Source organism: Phytophthora infestans, genomic scaffold (assembly GCF_000142945.1).
Source record: "Phytophthora infestans T30-4 supercont1.46 genomic scaffold, whole genome shotgun sequence".
Taxonomy (NCBI): domain Eukaryota; phylum Oomycota; class Peronosporomycetes; order Peronosporales; family Peronosporaceae; genus Phytophthora; species Phytophthora infestans.
In genome coordinates, this window is record NW_003303713.1 from 751,499 (window position 1) to 775,051 (window position 23,553).

Below are 23,553 nucleotides of genomic sequence, written 5' to 3' on the forward strand. Positions count from 1 at the left end.
TTGCTGAATCAGCCCTTCCGTTTTACTACAGTAAGACAACTGTAGTTTCTCGAATGCATCTGGTATAGGTCTTATTGGACCCGTAGCAAAGACTCGGTAGCTAAAGGCTAACCCTTTCTAGGGCTAACCCTTTAGCTACCGAGCCTTTGCTACAAGACCTCTACCAGAAATCAAGTTGCTGCAAATTGCAATTGCAACATGTCCAAACGTGCCTTTGTTACCTCAAGACTGGTACCTTCAAGGTAGTACCGTACCAGTACAATTCAAGCTCCATTTTTTTTACACGACAACTCGAAGTTGTCGGCTGTGGGGTAAACAATAAGAGCTCGATTGGTTGTCGGCTGTGGGGTACATGCACATAACATGGCCTTTTTCTGGTTGATTAGTATACGCCAAAATCCTATCCGACAGCGCTATCTATGTCAAAACGGCCTCTGTGTCCCACAACGATATGGATATGGGAACCCGTGTTAATTAAAAAAAACGATATGTATTATTTTTTAAATTATAGACCGCAGTGCTGCAAGATATTTGCGCACGTGGACAATGTTCTCTCTGTCTCAACGGGCGGCGCGGCGCGAAACACGTCGACGTTGTCCCTGAACCGAGGCTGCGCAGCACGGCACAGGAAGGTGGTGGAATAGCAATGGCGGTGCAGTGCCGAGCGTTGTGTCGTGCACGTACACGAGTGGCCCGGGATTACGTGCTAAAGCGTCATGTACGACAGCTCTTTTCTCCATAAATTTATCCAATAAAATCATACTCGGGGCAGAGATGTGGGATACAGCTCACCCACATCCCACAACCAACACAGGCCTCGAACTGTGCCTATAAGGCACGTTTCGATCACGACTAAGTACGCCCTTTTAAGGAACTTGCACCCGTGTCGATCTCGGAAAAGGCAGGTGTTAAATTCAAGGTTCAGCTGAGTATCGATATGGGTTGCGTCCCATATCCCGCAGTAGACGAAGCTGGAGAGACGAGTGGTGGACTGAAGCCAACTGGAGGGAGATCTGGCTGCACGGAGGCACCTTGGGGAGTTCAGACTTATGGTCGCTCAACCTGGTACAGATACACCTGGGCAATAATGTACGCATGGTACTACCTGAAGGGCTTCAAGCGGCAAGGCGTCACGACTGGTCTAACGCGGTCGCTTGGATTGATAATCCTGCACCTCAAATTGTGGGACTCTCGACTGCCATTTCGGACACGGAGTACAAGAAGAACTCGCATGTTCCAAGTATCATATTGACGGGCGTACAACTGTCAAACTAGAACACGACCTTAAAGCTCTCTGGTCCCGCAAACCTGGATCACACGAGATGGACTGGGCCTTCCTACCCATTAATTATGTGGGACCAGCTTACCGAAAAAGCGAGAGAGGCATTGAATGGAACAGACTTCGGCGAGGTCCAAGTACCTTTTAGTGATGCTGTCTTTATGACGAGGATCGAGCAAGTCTGGCCGTATTAACTTTTTGTGAGAGATCACTTTAAAAACGCTACAATCTTTGTAACGACGCACCAACGTCACACCTGCGAAGGCCATGACGTTGGTACCAATGTGTCCTACTTTCTTCTATTTTCTTCCTACTTGTCTTTGCTGACTGCCAACTGTCTTCTTAAGTTGCCAATGAGCGGCCAGGCAGACACACGCCTGACCGGAAGGCAATCACCATGTTTGGACGAGTATTGCTAAACATGGAACTTCAATGACAGTCATTCTTTTTCATTCGAATTCACTATGGAGATTCTGACCCGGTTCCAATGAACAGCGGTTCACTACTACGCTACGCTACTTCAAGATTCGACTCAAGGACTACTTAGAATCTAGTATAGTGAAATGCATATACTTACATAGGATACCAAGGGAATGCTAACAAGCACTTCCTCGTAGCCGACAAACAACTAACCATTTCAATCTCACTTTCCAATTTACCTTCTTCGAGGCACATCAACTGCCTCCTACGCCTTACCTTCGAGTCCCCATCGTTGGACTTTCGCCGCCCTCCTCCGCTTCGCTCCTCGCCACGCGACTCGTTCCTCGTCGCTGTTCCTCTGCGCCGTGCTCTCACCAGTCGTCACATCTGGTAGCACTTGCTGTTTTTCGTCCGGGAGGGGGTTCTTCATCCTCTATTCGCTACGCGACATGTGGAAAGCCGCTCGTTGAGCGTGTGTCCTCGTTTTTCGTCTCCACATTCGTCGGATTTCTTCGTTGCGACTTCATTGCATACGGCTTGCCGTGTTGAATTTTTGCGTGTGTACTGCACTAAGCGTCTGGTCTATAAGAACCGGGTCAAGTTAGTACCCGTACCTAACGTCGCATCCTTCATCAGCGTTATCGTTGATTGCGTGTGTACTGTAAGTGTCTGGTCTGTAAAAACCGGATCAATTCAGTACCTGCACCCCTCGTCGCTGTCCACCTGTACCCGACTACCTTTTCGGCACTTCATCGCTGAGTTTTTCGACAATCAACCATGACTTCCTTGAATCCTCAAGGATGGTCTACTGACGCTATCACGCAGAAACTCATCGAAATGGTTGACAAGCAGCAACAACTTCTTGAAGCCATGAGTAAGCGTGAAGTGAAAGTGGAAGGTATCCGTCTGCCTGAATTTCATGGCAAGATGGGAGAATCTGTTGATTTGTACTTTTAGCAACTTGCTCAGTACGTTGATGCCAAAAACATCGATTGGCAAAACGATAGCCAAAGTTCTCTAATTTTGGCCATTACTGAGCTTGACGAAGGTAACCGTTGTTTTGATGCGAATATTGCGCTTCGGCGAGCCATGGCGAGTGTTTTGGGGCCCACTGCAATCAACGAACTTAAATTTACATCGTGGTCCACTGTCGTAAAAGCCCTTGGCCTTCTCTGGGATACAGAATCTGGTTGTGTGTCAATTCCAGCGGACAAGATTAACAAGGCCGTTCAGCGTATCTCGAATCTGCTTGGAGCTCGATCGATCACTAAGACAGCCGTTCTAAAAACTATCGGAAGTCTTCGTCATGTTGCGAGCTGCTCTCGCCCAGCTCGCGCGTTTTTCCAGCGCCTTCAGTTTACTGCAAATTCGCTGCCAAAATTCGGCCAACGGCAACTGCCCGCAGATGCTCGAGACGATCTGCACTGGTTTCTTGCTGTTCTCCAGAACCCTGTCAAGTTCAATTCGATACCAGTAGCTCAGTTTGCAGATCTATCCGAACCAGCAGTTCATGTTTTCATGGGTGCTAGTGGACAAGGCCTTTGTGCGTTAGAACCAAATTTCAAGCGCTACATTCGTCAAAGGTTTTCACACGAAGAATCCAAGACGCTATCAATCAACGTGAGGGAATTACGCAGTGCGGCTCTCGCTGTTCTACATTGGGGACCGCATTCGCACAGTCCAACCAGTACGTCTCCACTTCATGTCCAATTTCACATTGATAACACATCCGCTGTTACGTGGGCAAACAAACGAGCCAGCAAGCATCCAACTGCTCAGCTGTACAATCGACTACTTTCACTCGCCGAGTTCCAGTACAACCTTGTGTGCACGGCAACACACATTCCAGGGAAACTAAATGTCATGGCTGACGCTGGATCCCGGGCATGGAGTAGCAATGATCAGGCAGCAAAGTTATGGACTAATTTTTCTGCGCCGTGGTTACAGGATCACATTGAGCCTCCTTTCGACGATCTCTCAGCCGTATGGGATCGCTGCTACTCCGACACTCCCTGGCAAGATCTACCCATTCCAAATATCTCGCGCATTGGCGTCAATGGTGCAGATTCGCGCACAAAATGGGGTGGTCACGTTGGCTGAACGAAAAGAACTCATCTCGTCGACTAGGCTACTTCGCCACGGTCTCCTGGGCCCATGGGGCGAATCGCTATCAGCGAGGCAACCAACTGGGCACTATCAACCTCAAACTGGCCAGCGTTAAATGGTTCCATCGACGATACAAGGACCTGACACTGCCAGCAACACCTCGTTTGGCTATGCTACTACAGGGTATTAAGCGTCTTTCATCCCCCAAACGGAAGAAGCAACCTCTCACCATGCCATTTCTGCGCCTTCTTCGCCGTAGTCTCGACTTCTTGAAACCACGACAGCGGCTTCTGTGGGGTAGCATATTGATCGGCTTCTTCTTCATGCTTAGAAGATCCGAATATTTGATGATCGACCACACAAGACACTTCTACTGTCTCAAGAACAGCAACGCATTCTTCTCCGACAAAGATGGTCAAGAAGTTGGGTACACACTAGCTACATCAGTAACAATTGGGCTCGAGGGCGCCAAAAACGACCAGCATGGTCGAGGAGCGTGGCGGACAATGCATGCGTCCGGAGATGCAGAAGTATGCCCGATCCGAGGTCTGTACCATATTCAGAAAGCACGGCAAGAACTTACTCTTCAGCATGAGCCGCACCTCTGCGGAAATCTAAGTGCGGGAACGGTGTCAAGAGCTTTGAAGCGGACAGCAAGACGCGCTGGAGTATCAGCTAAAGACTACGCCAGTCACTCCATTCGTATCGGTGGTGCCACAGCTTTAGTGGCTGGAGGAGCTGACAGACTATCGATTAAACTCCTTGGGCGATGGGCTTCCAACTGCTTCGAAGAATACCCAAGACAATCCGCGCAGGCATCACTGGGGCTGTCAAATCGCATGGTGCAACGCAGAGAGTCGACAACGCGCCGAGCCCATAAACATCAACATGGGGCCGCTCACCGCGCCCTCGACTCACTGCAATGCACTACATTAGCCCCAATCCGGTTGCGTGAAGGAAAGGCTGAGTATCCTAGTAGCAGGTACTGCTATTTCCGGGAGCATAAGGATTCACAAACGTGCATTCATGCGATTGAGCAGAGCATGAGATCAACCAACACATGCGATCGTGGATAAAGCTGCTCAAGATAGATGTAGGTAGTGCTAACTAGACGGAGAGTGAAGCCGCTCACTCTGCTTCTTCCTCCGCACCGATAAAGTCGACCCGCCTCACCGCGCCCTCGACTCACTGCAATGCACTACATTAGCCCCAATCCGGTTGCGTGAAGGAAATGGGTATAGTAGCAGTCTGGTGCGAGACCGCTGCGTCGATACTTAAAGCAATCTATGAGGTTTGTTTCTCAGTCTCGGGCTCAAGACACATTGTAGATGTTTAAATGAAATAGTAATCTAAAGAAGTATTATTGTAAGCCGTTAATGACATTGCATCATAATACCATATGAAGGCGTGTTAGTCCTGAATAGAAAAATGGAAGAAAACGTAGGACACAGGCGCGCTTACCATCGTCTACGAGCTCATGACACGTCAATGCGCCGTGTTTGGGACTTGGATAATCATCCTTAACCTGTGTTTTGGGAGAACATACTACGTAGTACTACTTGTACCTAAGTAGTAATTTGCTATTTTTGGTACAGTACCTTGGGAAGTTTTGTGTGCCCTCAGCTGGGCTAGTAGAACAATTCTTGTATTAATCACGTCTACAACACGACGTACAGTATTAGCGTCGCCGTATTGGTCCCTACTATTAAAACGAGAGAATTACGGCACTTCCGTGTGCTGCTTTCAATTTCAAACTAATTCTGAGCTGCTGGTGAGCACTTTTTAACCCCTTGAAACCGGAAGGATTTTCACCATCGTATGTTGTATATACAGCGTATTAACATAGATTTTTTTGTATACTCAAGGGGAAGGGTGCGGGAAAGTACTGGACTCCCGCTAGTGTTACAGACACTAGTGCTGTATATACGGCAGTGCATAAGTGGCTCTAGCTCGTACATATACAGCATCTCATGAGCTATGCGCTTGACAAAGATGTGGAGTTTTGCGTGTGTAGCACGGATAACGGTCTATGTTGCACTTCGATCAGTCAGCTGGCCTCGAGAATATCTCTAAAAATCCGAAAAACCGTAATAGAGGTAGGACAACTAACTGACCTTTACTGAAAGTAAGTCAAGGTAATGCACTTGTCCTGCAATCCGGTGATGACGTCCTGTACGCCAGCCAATGAAATCACTTCGGACCAAATATGTGTCGTTTCTGCCTCCTGTCATCAAAGCGCGGTGAGCAAGTGGACTTGAGTGCTTGCCTGATCAAACCATGAACAGTCTCACTTCTGGATCCAACCACGTGTTATTTAACTCTCCAACACCAAACCTACTCAGAATCAACGCGACGGCGCTTGGCAGGCGATTTTCCGGGCGATACTGCGGTCTTTGGTACACGTACGCGGATCCTGCCTCTAACGACCTCCGGAATGGCCTTGCCGTTCTTGTACTCCTTATGCCAGACGTCCCAGCAGCTCAACATCTTGTCACTCACGATCCACTTCGGCTTTACGCAAAGATATATAGTAGGCCCGGGGAAGTCGCAGCCGTCACCGAAGTATGTCGAAGTAGCTCCGCGCTTGCCATTTGGTGTTTTGAGTGTACAGACCTTGCAGTTTTTCTGGACATGCTTTCGCTGGCCGGAGTGATCTCGCCATTCTTCACTTTGCTTAACCACATGACCAGTAGAATCAGCTTCCTTCACTCCACCGCCTTCGTTAGCAGACGCTGCTTCGCCTACCACGCATACAGGTTAGCTCAGCTGTATGTACAGCTTAACCGAAGCGGTAGATACAACACAATGACTTACCCGGTTGAAACGTGTTTTCCTCGTACATGTCGTCCACGGTGAGAGCGAGAAGATCCTGGTGCAGTTTGCACATGTACTGCACGTGTGTCAGAGGCTTGATCTTCGTATTCTTGCAGTAAGCGCGATGCACAATGAAGCCGTTGGTGATCGCTAAATCAACAAGGCCCAAGAACAGTGACTTGTAGTATTTTCGGAACTTGATCGAGCGCTGCACAGAGTATCGTTGTAGGCGGAGTTGATCATGGACATCAACTCCGCCCATATAGCGATGATAATCCCTGATTATCTTAGGGAACGCCACGTAGTTTTGCTCTCCAGTCTTCTCGCGTCGTTGCACACGATCCAACGCAATGTTTCCTCCCACCGAGAGAAGGTGGACAGGTTTGCTGTCCCACCAGGAAATTGATGTCATCCCTTTCACAAGCTTTGACCGTGCGAACGACAAGGTGTCTCTTGGAATGGTCTTGGCCTTGACTTCTTCTTCGTCTTTACGTCTTGGCAGAAACCCCGACGGTTAGTCATGATAGAGCCAATAGTATAGAAACCCATGAGTAGCAGCTGCACAGCTAACACGATCAAAGTGTAAAATCGATCAACCACCACGAGTCGAATTGACCCATGGTTTGAATGAGTTTTACCAAAAACGGCTCGCATGTTATGCACAACAGCGGCAGGACCTGACTGCATGTCGACCGCGCCGTTCTCAGCATTATACTGGTTCTTACCGCTGTAGACTTCAAAGCTGTACATCACGACATGAATCTACGGCATAAGTGGCCCAGCTAATACAGCAAAACATGTTTACCTCCGTACCGAATGAAATAAGCAGAGTGTGCACAGCAAAGCATAAATAGCTTGGTGCCCCATTTGTACGGCTTATCTTTCATATACACGCGGGTGCGATTGTAAGACGACCGACACGGAAGCATCGCTTCATCAAAAGCCAGCTCAACGGGGGGGATAAACGCACGTACAAACGTCTGCTACAAAACGGTCACCACCGAACGTATTTTCCAAGCACGGTCACGTGTAGCACGGGGGTCTTGATTGCTGTTGAAATGGAGGTTTCGGGTGATTTTCATAAAGCGATCACGGGGGAGGAAGCGTCCGAAAATACCACGAGAGATTGCTCCAAAATCACCCCCGCGCCAGTGATTGGCGAGCTTTCTCACGATTTGGTGACACGGTGCGCGCTATCAATAGCCCAATGTAGATGCACAGCTCGTGTGGCATTATTGGCTTCACCGATAGAAATTGTTGTCGGATGTCTCGCCGGGTCTTCGTCTTCGTAGTTGACACGGGTCGACCGGAGCTCCTATTCTTCTGCTCCCGTTCTTCCTTCCTCTCAAAGTACGCGTCGACTCGGTTATCCAGTTGTTCATGCATGTAGAAGTTGCTACATTCCGCCATGTGCTGCCAAATCGCCACCGGCGTGAACAGGAAAAAGAGGGAAAGAGGGGATCCTCCGCGTCTCAACGCCGATTGGGTGGGCCCGTGATGACCGCTCCACAAACCAGGATACTCGTTAGCATCCGAGACAGGCGTGTATGGATTTTCCAAAAACCCGGTGACGTCGGGGGTTTCAACATCATGCCATCCCGTCTTCGAGACCTCTTTCAACGCGGGGCCGACGACTTCATCAGCAAGAATTCGTTCTTGCCCTCCGAGCGTGCTTAGGAACTTGTCCGCGAAGAACCGCTCTTCTTGATCGTACAGCTCCTCGTCTTCTTCATCAGCAGAGTCGGAAGCAGATGAATCGGAATCACTTCCATCCATTTGACTCAAATCATCTCCTTCGGACTCGCTGCCAGAGTCTAGCACGTGATAGCCCTTGTTTCCGTTGGGTTCAGTGTTGATATTGCCGTCGTCGTCGACAATGATGTCAATTGTTGAGCGCCCGTATAAAACAGCATATACGTCATACATATACAGGTTAGTTGGAAAGAGTATCATGTATATACAACTTTGATCTGGACATACCTGGTTGCCCCGATTCAATATCGTCTTGGCTTTGATGAGAATCAAACACAGCTTATTTCAATACAGCGCAAAATACAAGTTAGAAATATTGTTTTATCATGTATATATACCACACTAGACCACGCTTACCGTTAGTCTCCGCTGGATCAAATATCTCCAGCAGGGTATCACTTCTTGTCTGCGCGAACGACATGTTGGTGGACTCGGCAGCTGTATATACAGCCCAACAATACAGTATATACAGCATTTAGAACACTTACTAGCAATAAGCGCATGTGAGCAAAGCAACGTACCCGACTTGGACGCCTTGGACGAGACCGGCATGGACGACTTGGTCGCGGACGACTTGCATGACTTCGACGTGGACGGCGCAGTCGACTTGGACGCGGGCGACTTGGTCGACGCGGACGGCGTGGACTCCTTGGAGGCAGGAGCCTTAGTCGCGGACGACGTGGTCAACGCGGACAGCGTGGACTTCTTGGAGGCAGGAGCCTTAGTCGCGGACGACGTGGTCGACGCGGACGGCGTGGACTTCTTACAGGCAGGTGCCTTAGTCGCGGACGACGTGGTCAACGCGGACAGCGTGGACTTCTTGGAGGCAGGAGCCTTAGTCGCGGACGACGTGGTCGACGCGGACGGCGTGGACTTCTTACAGGCAGGTGCCTTAGTCGCGACCGACGTGGTCAACGCGGACGGCGTGGACTCCTTGGAGGCAGGAGCCTTAGTCGCGGACGACGTGGTCGACGCGGACGGCGTGGACTTCTTGGAGGCAGGCGCCTTAGTCGCGGACGGCGTGGACTTCTTGGAGGCAGGCGCCTTGGGCGTCTTGACAGTGGGCGTCTCTGGCTTCTTCACGATTATGTTCGGCGGTTTGGTTGCAGGTGGCTTCGCAGGTTCGGCTACGGTCTCCTGCCTCGCGACTGTCCGTACAAGAAGATCGTTAGTGCGAGGTAAAATACTGATTTACCGAGACTTCCATCGTATCGTCAAGCGCGTAATTCACAACCGCCTGCTCCCCCAGCAAGTAGTCGACTCCATCCGCCCCGTTAGGATCTCTCCCGGGTTTCACGTACTTCCACCGCCTCTCGATGTCGCGTGGGGCCTCCGACGTCCAACCAGCAGCGGCGAATGTCTCCCATGTGACCTTGAACGTAGCGCTTGCCACCCCCGTATCTGGTACAGTATTGTTTTTCGTGATGGGGGCGCTTCCACGCGTGCTGACCATTGCTTCCACTCGCCCGCGAAATTTTAAACTGAGTGGAGAGGGGAATTGGCGCGAAAGTTACCTACGAAAATCTATTGTTGTGCGAAATGATTGCTTTAAACCTCCAAATATTTATGTCCAAAAATCGAGAAATGATGAACTGTTCTTCAATCGCCTAACCTGAAAGGATGGGCTCACATGCACATCTCTTGTACGATATTTTAATTTTGAAGTTTGTATACGCTTATACAGAAATCAAGTCTATTGGCGTTTACAGCGTAACGGTCACATAGCCGACACATCGTAACGCAGCTTAGGGGTTAAAAATAAAATATTGTTGATGCAATTTAGAGTTTTAACCGTTTGATAGTTTAACTGCACTGCAACCAGACCCAAGCGCTGACGAAGCCAAAACCTTTGAAGTTGACATAATTCTTCAGGTCGTTCCGCCATGGTATCCCCACGAATCCATTGCACGGTTGACACTCTGTGTTAAATTGGACTTTGTGCAGGCGCCCATGTCGCGCACAAATTTGGGAGCGGGCCAGAAGCCTCGATAAGAAGATGGAAGAGAATTTAAAGCTGGTTCGAAGGCGTCGAACTCCAATTTAAACGACTGGAGGAAAGTGCATCGTGTCATCGTCGAGATCGAAGCGTATATAATGCACCATTTACAAACCCGTATGAAATAAGAGCCTGCTACTCATTTTGAAATTTGCTGTCAGAAGTCCTGTATCAAATAGAAACCCGGTCTGTTAATTAACGTCCTTCGTACGCGACCTTGAAACCGTATCTAAAAAAAGAAAGGAGTTGGATTAGATTAACACGACGGAAGCCTTCAAAACCGATTAAAAGCAAGAGGGCACAAATGTTTAGAAGTTCGGGTACTAATTGGTACAATCTGCTATTTCTTCAGCTACACGACGCGCTGACTCAAAACTCCTTGTTTAGCGCTTGGTCATGCGCGGGGCAACACGCTTTAAAGTGGGGCTGTGTGTTTGACCGTGTAGCCAGCATTGTTGGTTACTCAGATCAATACTTAATCTACTGGGGAGCGGAGGTGCACCTACTATTTTAATAGTTTTAAGAATATAACAAAAAAAACATCTGAGCTCAAATATCTTTCAAGACCTCTCTTGCTCGTTCTATAATAGCATTGAATATTTTGTCGAAGTAGAATGGATGGTATCCGATACATGCACAACTCAACTCTCGCTATTGCCTTCGAAGCAGTCGCTCATAAGTGTTTATAAACCGGCTACTCTACTCATGCTCACATGCACGACACTGATCCTCACTTCAATTTGTTGAGTTGCGCGCCGTAAGCTAGCGCACCGTAAGGCGATGCAGCAACTTGGAAGCAGTTTCCCTTGGAAAAGATAGAAAACAGCGAGCGGTCACTTTCGAGTTGGCAGTGCAGCTCTCACTACTCGACACAGCACGACAACAGACACCATGTCCGACGCAGCCTCCAAGAAGCTCTCGGAGGAGATCGCACGGCTCGAGATCGACCTCAAGACGCTTGAAGCCTCCTGCACCACATCCGAAGCGGCCAAGAAGTGCGTTCGCATCGCTTTTAAAAGTTGAAGACGCATCGATAGACTCACTCACTGTGTTGCTTGTGTGCCCAGAATCGCCGAGTACTGCCAGAGTACGGCCGATCCGTTCCTCGGAGAGAACGACAGCGGACCGAACCCGTGGCAACAGAGCGGTCAGGGCGGCGGCGGTTGTAGCATTTTGTAGAACTATCTACTTCGATCCTCTAGATGACTACACGTAGGCGAACACAGCGCATGACGCATACTGACAGTCTATATAATATACCTGGCTTCTCCAGCTACTTACTGGGTCCTGCCGACTTCTTGCCAGCAGGGTTTGCCTCCCTTCTTGTCAGTATTTAAGAACGCCTCGCCCTTCTTGCCTTTCGAAACCAGCACGCTATCATACCAAACACACCAATGTCAGTACAGACGACCTAGGGACCAAATGAATCTGCATACGTACCGGTCCTTTTCGGCCCTTTCTTCTTCACAGGCTTGGCAGCGACATTCTTGGCCACGACCAAGTGCATTAGCAAGTTTCTTTTTTCTGTCGTTCCTTCTTGGACACTTCCAGCTTTGCCGTACGTTCCTTCCACTCCTTCGAGCTCTTGGCCTTTGCCTTCTCCTTCTTCTTCAGCTTCGCACGCAGCAGCTTCGGGTCGTCCATCACGACGGTACCTGCAGCCTGTTGGAGAGCCGTGTCCCAGCCCTTTGCTTTCACCTTTTCTTTACCGTCCTGCGTCTTCTTCAGCTCCTCCAGACGCTGCGCATTGCGCTCCGCCTTCTTCAACAAGTTCTGGATGCCACGCACACTCTGTCCGTGACGAGTCTTGGGCTTGTTGTCCTTATCGTTGCCGTCGTCAAGTAGCAGGCTGCCGTATGAGATGGAGCCCGCGTCCACTGTAGTATCCGCGTCCTTCTTCGCTTGTGCTTCGCCCTCAGTCTTAGATGCCGCCTCCTGCTCGCGTTTCTCGGCCTTGGCCTTGCTCTTGTTGGCTGCAGTCTTGCGCTTCTTCAGTGCACGCTGTTCTGCCGCCGCCTCCGCACGGGACGGACGTTTCTTGCCCGTCTTCTCCTCCGCCTTGCGTTGCTCACGCATGGCCTGAATCTTGACGGCCAGACGTGCACGGAGACCCTCCAGACCTCCCTCCTCCTTGGCGGCACTTGGGTTGATCGGCTTGACCTGTGCCTGTTCCTTCTTTTCGGCGGCCGCATTGGCCTTCTGTCGCTCCTCGTTACTTTGTTGTGTAGCTGGAGAAAATTTGGCGCGCTTGAGGCTCTTCTTGGATGATTCCTGCTGCTTGAGCGCTTGGACGTTCTGAAACAGCACAGGTAATCACACATAATCAGACGTCAGAGTCGCTTTACAGATCGTACAGACACCACAAGTCTCTCATTGCACGCGCAAAATGATGCTCTATCAGCTGAGTGCTGCAATTCGTGCTGGAAACGGGTCTAGGTCCCTCACCTTGTGGTACTTCTTAGGCGCCGACTTCTTCCAGTTGGCCTCGGCGTCCGTGGGGAAGTAAAACGCCGCCGGAATGATCTCCATTGTGTCGCAGAAAAAGTGGTCATGCGCCTTCAAGGTGCGCAGCGTCTCATCGTCGCTAGCCGAGTCCTGCGTCGACGCCTGCAGCAGCCTCCGCCCTAGCAACATGGTCGCCATCCGGCCGAAGTCTAAATGAACGCCCGATGTTGACTGGCGGACAAACTCGGATCAAGAAGATTGGCTGAAAATCCATTTTACGCTATCGCATTGGATAATAAATTGCTTTTCAGAGTGATGGTCTCTTAGTTTGGTGTGGCCTTTCTTTCCCACATCAATTCCGCACTCGATGCCACGTTGTCACTTCCATAGTGCACACCAGTGCGGAATTCGCGAGCTGAGGCGCACGTGATCGAGATATTGCGGCGACATGGGGGTGCTTAAAGCGCTATGTTCATGGATTACCTTTACCACCGTCTCCTGTGCGATCTTTGTGAGTAGTTTACGGTGTTTAGAGCGCTCTGTAGCCTCGGATACGTTTGTAGAAGTGGCTGACATCAGTTCTGTGATTTTGTTCGCTCTTTCCTGAACTCTTTGGGTGTCGCTGTGTGGCTGTTGTGATTCCTTATGTATCTAGTCGGCGTACATGGCGTTCGTGAGTAAACAGGTGCGTAGGAAGTCGACATGAAGTATGCACACTTGCAAATGACGTGTTCGAATATGGTTGCTGCAGGTGTACAGGATCATGTACCCGACTTTCTCGGATAACCCGAACACACTGGACCCGCTGTGGGGCGAAGGACAACCACTGGACGTGACGTGCTACTTGTCTTCTCACCAGGAATGGGATGCGGTCAAGGACTTCAAAACTGGAGCAGTACACGTGGGAGACTTCAAGTCGCTCACGTTCGACTGGGAAAGCTCCAACTCCCGTCATCTGGACCTCAGTATCTCTCACAAAATGCTCGCAGAGCTCGCAGACGACTCTAGGACGGCTAAACAGGTCTGGAGCGCGCTGAAGGGCAACGCGTCTGTGTTCCTGCACGTCCACGTGACACATGCAGGGTTCTCGCCCGACCCCAAGGACACAGAACACTTCGACCAGTACAGAACCATCCACCAGGCCTCCAGTCTTATCAAATATGCACCCAGGCCTAATGCGAAGAACACGAGCTTGTTATTGGCCCCAGCTAAGCCACAAAGTGACTCAAAATCGACGGTGCAGGACGAAACAGCACCAATCTCGTACTGGAAACCAGCAGCGAGTGTCCGCCTTGTGACGGACTTCACGAGATACCCAGTCGAGGAACTGCCTGTGATGGTTTACCAGAACTTGCGCTACGTGCAGCACCCGATGGATCAGCGTTGGCGCTACTTGCCAGCACTCTATGTGGACGATTTATCGCAGACTCAAGACAAGCTCGTGCCTCTGAATTCGACGCTGGACAATGGCAATGGTGGTGACGCTGTTCTCCCGCTGCGACTGTCATGGTCGCCGCTGTCCTTCGCGCGCTGGCAGATGCAGCTGACGTTTGCAACGGTTTTCGCCTCCCAAGAGCAAATGGGTGTGCCGTCGAGTGATCTTGATGCACTCCGCTCCATGGTGACTGACACGCATCCGATTCTTCTGGCTGTCACGATGAGCGTGTCACTGCTACATTTGCTTTTTGACTGGCTAGCTTTCCGTCACGATGTGAGCTACTGGCGTGCCAAAGGAGACAACGTTGTTGGTGTTTCTCTGCGTGCTATGGCGGCTGAATTAGGCTCGCAGAGCGTGGTTTTACTGTACCTTGTCGACCAGGAATCGACGCTGCTCGTCACAGGCCCGCAATTTATCAGCGTCGTACTGCTCGTCTGGAAAGTTACGAAGGTCTGGAGAGCTCAGCGTCGGTATCTTAAAAGCAACGCCACTGAATCAATCAAAGAAACTGAGGACAAGACGAAGACGATGGATAAACACAGTCTTCGCCTGCTGGAGGAGACTCAACGTGCCGACGCTCTGGCTACGTCACACATGCTGTTTATACTGGTTCCTCTAGCTGCTGGTTACGCCGTGTACTCGCTGTTGTACGTCCCACATGCTGGTTGGTACGCCTGGCTGCTCGAATCTCTTACTACAACAGTATACGCCTTGGGCTTCGTGTTCATGCTCCCACAGTTGGTCATCAACTACCGACTCAAGTCAGTGGCTCATCTGCAATGGCGTCTACTCATCTACCGTGCTCTCAACACGTTCATCGACGACTTGTTTGCCTTCGTGATCAAAATGCCGACGTTACACCGCATCTCGTGCTTCCGAGACGATATCGTCTTCGTTGTGTATTTGTACCAGCGATGGATCTATCCTGTGGATACCCAGCGACCAGGAGATGTTGCTGATGGAGCTCCCACCGCAAAGGAGACCTCTGACAAGCCTCACAACGAATAGACAAAATTTGTCTATTCGTTGCATTTAATGCAGTCAGCAGTCAAGTGGATTTGTCAATTGTCGCGGATCCAATTGAATTAATCCGGTAAGAAACAAGTGATGATGATACTGTAGGTAGTTGTCTTTTCGTGGAATTGTGTCTGTTCACAGTGAGGCGGCGACTACTCATCGAGCAGGCGCGAGGTCTTTCTGTGCTAAAGCAATGTGGACGGTGGTTTATGTCTCTTTAGATCTTCTAGTCTTCAAATCGCTGGGTTCGCCGCAGCTACCGCGGGGCAAGATTAGAAGAAAGCATAGAAGGCGGAACTGAGGAATCGAGCAAGTAGACAAGGTCACAGACGCAATGAAAGTTGCGCTATGCGCCCTCGCATTCGGAGCTGTCCTGGCTGAGCCGGATAGTACGTCAGACTCTTCCGGTGATTCAGCCTGGACGACAACGTCGTCGAATTCGGGTTCTTCGGGAACGGGAAGTTACAACGACGTGGGGTACTCTGGCGGCTCCAGTTGGGGTAACTGGGGCAGTGTAGGCGGCAGTGGCAGTGGCTGGGGCTGGGACGGCGACGCTGGCTGGGACCCGAGCAAGGAACTTTGGCACTTCCGGCCGTCCTGGAACTGGGACTCGCCGTACCCGCCTGATGGCACGATGTACGTTGAGAATAGGGGGACTCCACCGACTCCGGAGATCGCGTCGCGTCGATCGTTCTACTTTGGAGCGAAGCAAAGCGTCTCGCTCGTCGGAGCAACAGCCGAAGGTGGGCGTGCTGACTGTGGGTGGCGAGACTGGTGTGTCCACATGACGGATCATTCGTCGTACGGCGTGCTGTCGGACTTCGACGCCTTCGTGCTGGATCGATATGATAGCGCTGAACGTATCTACGGAGACGGGTTCTGGCACGCCAAGGAAGGCGACGACGGGTCTCCAACACCTCTAGTTCTCGGTGGATTCTCTCCGGAAGAACGAGCCACACCAAGAAACATATCAAGCTGGAAGGTCGAGGAGATGGCGAGAAAGTTCAACGAGACTCGCAAGACCACGTGGACGTTGTATCCGGAGTCTGACGAAATGGACGTGATTCTGAGCTTCAAACAGCTCTACACGCTGTTACCTGGTTATCCTGATGGCAATATAACTGACGGGGAGATGAACAAAGACATCATCGACGAGTGGGGGGCAAGTGATCAATTGTTGCTTCGTGTAATAGCCAAGCGCGAAGGCAGTGGAGCCACATCGGTAATGATGCCACGTGTACTTAACTTCACGGGCTCACAGCTATTTCAAGTTGATTACTACTCATCCCTCGAGTACCCGGAAGATGACAAGAATCTCACCTCTGCGCCGAATGCCATGACGCTGGATGTGGTTTTCAACCGCCGTCGATATGGCAGTGATCTTCCGTGGAACCCTGCGCGTCCCAGCGATGCCTGTGATGCCTGCAATCAGCAAGTTATGAACCACCCGTTGATAGCTCGATGTCTTCATGGTCACGTGTCGGAAAGGATCTTCCAGGGCATGTACGAGCGATCAGCAAACGAGCAGATGGACTGGGATGGAGGGATGGAGAGTTGACGACACGAGCTCAAATAATTTTAATTACAACGCAAACAACGTCGTGGACGCTTGCTTTGGTCTGCGCTGGCTGCTAAATGGCAAACTTGGTGACGGGTCATGGTCTTCAGACTCGTCGGGATTTGCAAACGCAGGTGATCGTCGATCTTCGTCTGGGTCCGGATTTGGTGACGTCGGCTACGGATGGAACGGTCCTGGGTCGGGGTCAAGTGGAGACTATCGGTATAACGATGTGCCTCGTTGGTCTTCTGTATTCCGCGAACCAGTCTATCGCTATGACGACTCTGGATCACGCTGGTCTTCGTGGGGATACCGAGACATAGGGTCAGAATCTAAATGGTGATGCCGGGGGGTCCAGCTGGTCGTCTGGATCTCCGGGTGGTCCAAATGTCGGCGATTGGCCTTCCGTTAGGGACGTGAGAACAGCGCTGGATATCGCTCGGGAAACGGACACTGGCATTCAATGCTTTGTCGAGGCGAGATGTCCCGTTGGCAACCGCAATTTCGCAGAGGCAGCTGGTCGAATGGTGGTCTTGGAGCACGATCGCGCCTTTGTTCGTGTAAGTTTCAATGATCCCAGCTACAGATTTTACATCTGGATGGGACTGGAGGGTCTTGGATCCGATGGCCATTTTACGACGCCTGAGTTGTCTAGTGATCACTCGGTCGAAGAAATGGTCGAATTGATCACCGCTGCTGTCCCCAATGCCAGTGACTACAACTTGGCTTTTGATGTCCGTGTGTTCAATAATTCTGAAGTGATCGAGTGGGTTAAAAAGTATAACTACTGGATAAAGAACTACTACAACTCTGGTGGGTCTCAAGCCGACGCATCGTCTGCGTGGGCGACATACACTGCAGCTTCACATGGCGACCAGTATCCACCGGTAGGTGGGGGCTCGGACGGTTTTTACTATAACGTTGGACAAGACAGGGACGGCTCGGATGGCTCAGCTCCAGATGTTGGTCAGGGCAGTGATAGTCCAGGCCCGTTGTGGTTTGCAGACCCGTTCCCAGAACCCGAGCTTTAATTCACAGTGGAGATATCGCTTCGAAATGTCAGCGTTGTGCCCAACTTCTTGGATGTCTTCGTGGTGGGAGATGATCCGACTGATAGCTCGTCATCGAATATGACTTGGACAGCTCGTGGTAGTGAACTGCGCTTCCAGTTATCTCCACTCAATCTGAGCACATTCGAGTACGTGCCACCCCCACCGTACGTGAATCTGACTTGGAGTGAAGACATACCGGAGAATCCTCACTGGAATGGTACGGATGGTGGCATTTTAAGCATCTGCGACCAGTGTGAAGAAGCGTACCGCGCGTGTGATAACAGTATTTCCTGTAAGATCGGGCTGCGAGCGTACCTTCAAGAGGCTCTGTCTTCGAGTCGCTTCGAGCCATACGAAATCCCAGACGATACTATGTCTAACTACAACCGAAGACTGTGGGGTGTGGACGTTGGACCCCAGATACGCCAGGCTGCATCGTTCTTCAGCGCAGACGGGTATGACGTCTTCCTGAGCTTAATGATATGCATCTCAAAAGCTGCGTGTGAGCTGGATTTGTCTCGACGAGTATACGGCCATGACAAAGGTGACTACGTTACGGCAGAGCCGACACTGCTGAAGATTATTCCCGCTGAAAGCTCTTTCGTCGTGCCAATAACTCCAACGGGCGAGCTGGAAAACATATTGATGAAGTACCGTGGAAAAGAACATCTTTTCATGTGGAACGCAGCGCATGTGGAACAGCAGAGTCAACTGCGTGAGTTTATTGTGGGCGTTATGAGCATGCATCATCCTAATGAAAATTTGTGGACACGGAATCCTTCGGGCTCGGCATGGATAGAAGTGTGGATTGTCGACCAGCACACAGGTGAACGCACTTTTACCGTGACATTTAACAGTTACTTCATCGAGTCTGAGCCGCCGCAGTTCAAACCTGCGTCTGGTGGAGAATACGACAAACACAACTCGAGTAATTGGAAGGCGATTATTGGTGCATATCGCAACCAAAACAACGAGAGTGTTCGGGATAATTACCCCCTGGTGACATGGAGAAAACTCTCGAATTGGATGCATGATCTCGGCGGGGATCCTAACTACTTTGCTGACTTTATCAATGTCAATACCAAAGCTGAAGATATCCCAATTTGTCACCAATGCATGGACGCCTGGACGCGATGCGTCTCAACTCAATCCTGTGCTGACGCCATGCGCTACAAAGTGTTATCTTTGTTCTCGGATAGCTTACGTTTATCTACGCCACGATCGTCGATCGATTTATCCGGGACTTTCGCTTCATGGACGAATTCTGTTGACTCTGAAGCATACGAGAAGGTGATGAAGTTTTTGTCTTGCTTAAGTGCCAAAGCGTGTCCCGTCGGTTATGCTTTGCCTTCCGATCCAGTGGCTCCGTTGGTGCCCGTTACCATGAAAGTTGTGGGCCATTTCGCAGTGACTCTGCCAACAGACGGCAAAATAGTGGCATTTCTCAATGATAGTCGGTTGGATTTTCTCCCTCAAGTGACGACATCCAGAGTTGGTTGCGTGCAACTATCAATGATGACTCGGAAGTGGAGATTCAGGCATCAGTCAATGGCACTTTAGTGCGGTACGATTTCACATATTACCCGGCTGTGACGGCGCTTCCACAGTTTCTTTTGAAGGGCGATACAATTGACGTTGAAGACCTGATGACCTTTGTGTCGTTCCAGATCGAGTTCGATATGGCCAAACTGTCTCGGCTGATTTACTCAACTATTGGTTTGGATACCCGTCCGACAGTCGACGGCTGTTTTATTACTCGGGTGATATCTTCAGCGGGGGTCAGATTTGTGACGGGTGTCCGGAATGCTTGGAAGCTGTGACGCGATGTCGGGACGATATGGATTGCGCTGTCTCGGCCAGAGATGTATTGGTACCATTGCTGCGTAACGCTTCGTTTTCCCTCTCAACCAGTACGCAAAATGACGGACGGACACAGGTTAGAGTAGACTTGAGCTCGGCACTTGTGTCGCTCAAAGACAAGGCGTTCTTGTCTAGTGAAGGATGGCTTGCACTCTCGCACGTACTCCAATCCATATCATCGTGTGGCTGTGAAGTAGGATTCGGCCAGTGGACTTCTGACAAGGAGTTTCAAGAGCCTACGCGACTTCATATTGACTCGGCAGTTGTCGAGCTGACAGTGCGCATCTATCCTACCACACAACTGGACATGTGGCTGAACGGAAACGTCTTCTCGTACTCTTCGGATGGAGCGACTTCTCCAATGGATTCCGCCCAAAAGTTCACGAATTGGTTTAAGACTTCCTTGGACCCAACTTATCTGAGTGCTTTAGTGCTGAATATAACAGTTGACGACGTGTCACGGATCGCCACAATATCCCTGAAGGTGAACGGGCCCTTTGATAAAGCTAGCAACGCACAGGCTCTGGTAAGTCCAACATGGATCCCTACTTTCATCGTAAAGTCCGACGAATCAGCCGACCCACCAGCAGAATTAATCGTCCGGCCCTGGAAGATCACACTCCAGTCAGTTAATCGCTATCCACCATTTGACAGACTACTGGACCTGCTAGAATACGGTGTCGGAACGTCCGATGGCTCACCGTCATCAAATTCTACAAATGCTGGCGGATCATATTCAGGTGACTCGTGTAGTTTATGTGCCACCCAGCGTCAAGCCTGCTTTGACGACAAGGAGTGTTCGGCTGCTATCAGCAACAATTTGCTTCCAGCTCTCGATACCATGGGCGCTGTCGGTATGCCTGAAAAGGGTTATTTCTTTGACATATCAGGTCAGCTCCTGGATGGCGCTTTCATCAAGATGCAGACACTTCAAGCCAAGCAAAAGTTTCTTGCATTGCTCACATGTAGTGCAACAGAGTGGACTACTACAGGGAACTCATGCATCCAAAGCCTAAGTCAAACACATTACCCCGGGGTTACTTCGTATCTGGAAATAACGCGAGCCAAGAGCATGTTTCCCGTCAACAAGGGCAAAGGAACGAATGTGTACTCACTGTCGGGAACCCAGTACTACTACAATGATAACGGAAGCTCCATGGAGCTGGCTAAGTTTATGGAGGATCAAGTTCTTGGTGGATACGAGTCTTCTGGAGTTAAAGTAGAAGTTTCAGTCGACTGGGCTTCCGAGAGGTATACTGTTATTTACGACGGGCTGACGACGCTCTCGGTACCATTCATCGAGGGCCCCACTACCGTCTCCAGCCCAATGCAGTTCACATTCTGGTGCTCTGAACCCGACCTACCGCCAAAGTTCAAACCTTGGAGAACGTGGCTTGTCCCCACCCACTAACGCGTAATGAGAGCATCGAGTATGATGATGAGCGTATCATTTCTTTTCTGAAACACTGATATTGACGATGTTACTGTACAGATCGACAGGCCGTCTGTTTTTTTTTTCTCGTACAAATGATTCATTGTTACTATTGTCTCGAAGCACTTTTAAAGCTGATCAAGGTCGAGTTCTTCGACCTCATAATCACCTTCTTCCGAGCTTGAAACCAGAGAATTGCAGCCATCATCAAGCATGTGCATGGCGAGCACTTCTTCAAGACGACTCACGTACTCGAAGCTGGTTTTGCAGTCCAGCGAACAAAACCTCCCGGCATTGCAGCTCAGTGGAGAAAGAGCAGTGAAGAACACACACTCGCAGTTTACACAATGAGTCTGTCGCTTCCTCCAGCTCGAGTCGCAGTCGTCGTCGTCACCATTTTCCTCGCGAATACTGCGCGTTCTTGATGCTCGTTCTGACGAGCTGTGTCGGCGTGGGATGATGACATTAGCGCTAGCGTGGCGAATGAGAGGTTCGATGGAAGCAGTGGGCTCAGGTTCCGGTTCTCCGGACCAGGACTTGGGTCGGGCTTCATCTGGAGACGATGTCTGCTTGAAGAAAAGCTTGAACATGCGCGACGCGAAGCTCGGACGGTGCGCAATTGCGCCTTTGCTACTTGATACTCGGAACGCTCTCTTTCTTTCCAGACGTGGCATGAGTTATCTACACAGCAGTAGACAGAAGGTTGGAGAATGAGCATTGAATTCCGCCGCCCACTGCAGTCCTCGACGCTCTTTACTCTTCGAGCTAAGATTACCACCGCTATGCCGGCTCCCACATCGGGTGATGAGATCAAGAAGTTGGCCTCTTCTCTAAAAGCGAGACGGGGGAAACCCCTCTTCACTTCAGAGAACGAGTTGTCTAGCAGTCTAGCCTCGCAGCCAGGATGCTGTTTTAGCGACTGTGGCATGGAAACGCAACCAACATGACTACAAAACTGGGTTTGGGAGTGGGCGATGCACTGGGAAAAGCTGTTGCTGAGTCAGACCTTCAAGCCCCTTTGACACCAACACCGCTGGTTTTGGTCACTGCCTTTATGGGTTGGCTCTTCGATAAGTATTTGTGATATTGCTACTGATCATCCTTTAAGTGTCTCACATATTTGTTTAAAGGCGTACAATAGTTTGTACCTCCGTGTTGAACAAAGAGTTACAGGATGCACGGACAGACTTGCTTTTCAACTTGTCGCAGGCAAGCATTGTGTCTCCGTTGGAAGATAGTCGGTCGTCGATTTTAACTTGTATGCACACGTACAGTATCGCGAATACGAAAGTTTGGTATCGTGTTTCGAGTTATCACACTACAAAGGGTGACTCTGTTCGCGACGCACACTTGTATTTGGTACAGCTGGAATTCCAGGGAGCACTAGATCCGTCACACGGAATTTTTTGCGTGTCAAGCATGCTCTGGAGCTGGCTCAAATACTCGAAGCTAGCCTGGCAATCCAGCGAACAGAATAGACCTGCTGCGTTGCTCAGCATTGACATTGACTTGAAAAACAGTCGCTCACAGTTCACGCAGTGAGTCTGTCGTTGCCGCCATGAGGCTTCACTGGTGCAGTCGTCCATTGTGTGTTTGCGGACCTGCTGAGGTCTGGTGAACGCTGTCGGTACTTTCGACGGGGCTGACGAAGCGAGACGGGTTGGGATTGCGATGGTGGCGCTAGGTTGGCTTCTGGCAGCCGTCGGTACTGGCAGAGGAGCTGGTTTCGCACATCCGGGCCAAGACTTGGCTTGTTCGTCAGCAGAGCGTCGTCGTCTCTTGAAGACCAGTCGGATCATACGAGACGCAAAGCTTGGTCGGGACACTATATCTTCTTCGGTGTAGCATGTATTCGATGGTGACAGCTGACTGCTGTCAGATATTGATGCTGTGTGGCTCATGGCTCGATTGTGGTCGCGTGGAGGCGAGTCGAAAAGTGAGTTTCACAAACCTCGACTGCCGCTTTCGTCGTAGTCAAATGAATTCCTCGAAGTGGGGTCGCCTCGCATTTGGAGCGACGGGGTTAGTAGAAACCTTGAAATGAAAACTCCTGGTCACACTAAACAGCAGCACGACGTGGTATATGTTTGTTTGTTGTCGGGCGTCCGGGCACCAACAGGCAACACGGTACAGTAGCCTTCCATGGTGGCAGTCTACTGTAGCACCATTGTTCCAGTTCATTTTCTGATTAAAACAGGTAGAAACGCAGTCCGCTTGGTGTGGAGTTGCTGACTCAAAGGACTTTTGAGTCAAACTTGAAGTTTGGATTGGCACACCGACACAATGGTGTTCGGAGTTGCCGTCTCGCAAGAAATAAATTTTAGTGACCCCATAGTCGAGATCCAAGGAATGAATCGGAATTCCGGCGAGGTGTTCGGTGTCTT

At 50.4% G+C, this 23,553-nt stretch overlaps 6 protein-coding genes and 1 pseudogene across 6 annotated transcripts; 6 read left to right on the top strand and 1 right to left on the bottom strand.

The window, feature by feature from the left end:
• Positions 1 to 778: 778 nt before the first annotated feature.
• PITG_23100 lies at positions 779 to 1,467 on the top strand (annotated as a pseudogene; the record flags this gene model as incomplete).
• A 9,750-nt stretch (positions 1,468 to 11,217) lies between these two features.
• PITG_16898 (uncharacterized protein) lies at positions 11,218 to 11,643 on the top strand (the record flags this gene model as incomplete). Its single annotated transcript, XM_002897276.1, has 2 exons — positions 11,218 to 11,362; positions 11,435 to 11,643. 2 exons carry the CDS (start codon positions 11,259 to 11,261, stop codon positions 11,544 to 11,546), a joined length of 216 nt encoding a protein of 71 aa, XP_002897322.1.
• Positions 11,598 to 13,001, bottom strand: PITG_16899 (uncharacterized protein; the record flags this gene model as incomplete). The annotated part of the gene is made up of 3 exons (XM_002897277.1): positions 11,598 to 11,741; positions 11,808 to 12,662; positions 12,813 to 13,001. The coding sequence occupies 2 exons, from the start codon at positions 12,999 to 13,001 to the stop codon at positions 11,874 to 11,876; spliced, it is 978 nt and encodes a 325-aa protein (XP_002897323.1).
• A 207-nt stretch (positions 13,002 to 13,208) lies between these two features.
• Positions 13,209 to 15,258, top strand: PITG_16900 (cleft lip and palate transmembrane family protein; the record flags this gene model as incomplete). Its single annotated transcript, XM_002897278.1, has 3 exons — positions 13,209 to 13,323; positions 13,468 to 14,720; positions 14,793 to 15,258. 2 exons carry the CDS (start codon positions 13,576 to 13,578, stop codon positions 15,256 to 15,258), a joined length of 1,611 nt encoding a protein of 536 aa, XP_002897324.1.
• Positions 15,259 to 15,901: 643 nt separating this feature from the next.
• Positions 15,902 to 17,104, top strand: PITG_16901 (uncharacterized protein; the record flags this gene model as incomplete). Its single annotated transcript, XM_002897279.1, has 3 exons — positions 15,902 to 16,820; positions 16,936 to 17,023; positions 17,092 to 17,104. The coding sequence occupies 3 exons, from the start codon at positions 15,902 to 15,904 to the stop codon at positions 17,102 to 17,104; spliced, it is 1,020 nt and encodes a 339-aa protein (XP_002897325.1).
• A 245-nt stretch (positions 17,105 to 17,349) lies between these two features.
• Positions 17,350 to 18,349, top strand: PITG_16902 (uncharacterized protein; the record flags this gene model as incomplete). Its single annotated transcript, XM_002897280.1, has 3 exons — positions 17,350 to 17,800; positions 17,864 to 18,279; positions 18,329 to 18,349. The coding sequence occupies 3 exons, from the start codon at positions 17,350 to 17,352 to the stop codon at positions 18,347 to 18,349; spliced, it is 888 nt and encodes a 295-aa protein (XP_002897326.1).
• A 203-nt stretch (positions 18,350 to 18,552) lies between these two features.
• Positions 18,553 to 21,148, top strand: PITG_16903 (uncharacterized protein; the record flags this gene model as incomplete). The annotated part of the gene is made up of 4 exons (XM_002897281.1): positions 18,553 to 18,826; positions 19,438 to 19,593; positions 20,016 to 20,591; positions 20,730 to 21,148. 4 exons carry the CDS (start codon positions 18,553 to 18,555, stop codon positions 21,146 to 21,148), a joined length of 1,425 nt encoding a protein of 474 aa, XP_002897327.1.
• Positions 21,149 to 23,553: the final 2,405 nt, after the last annotated feature.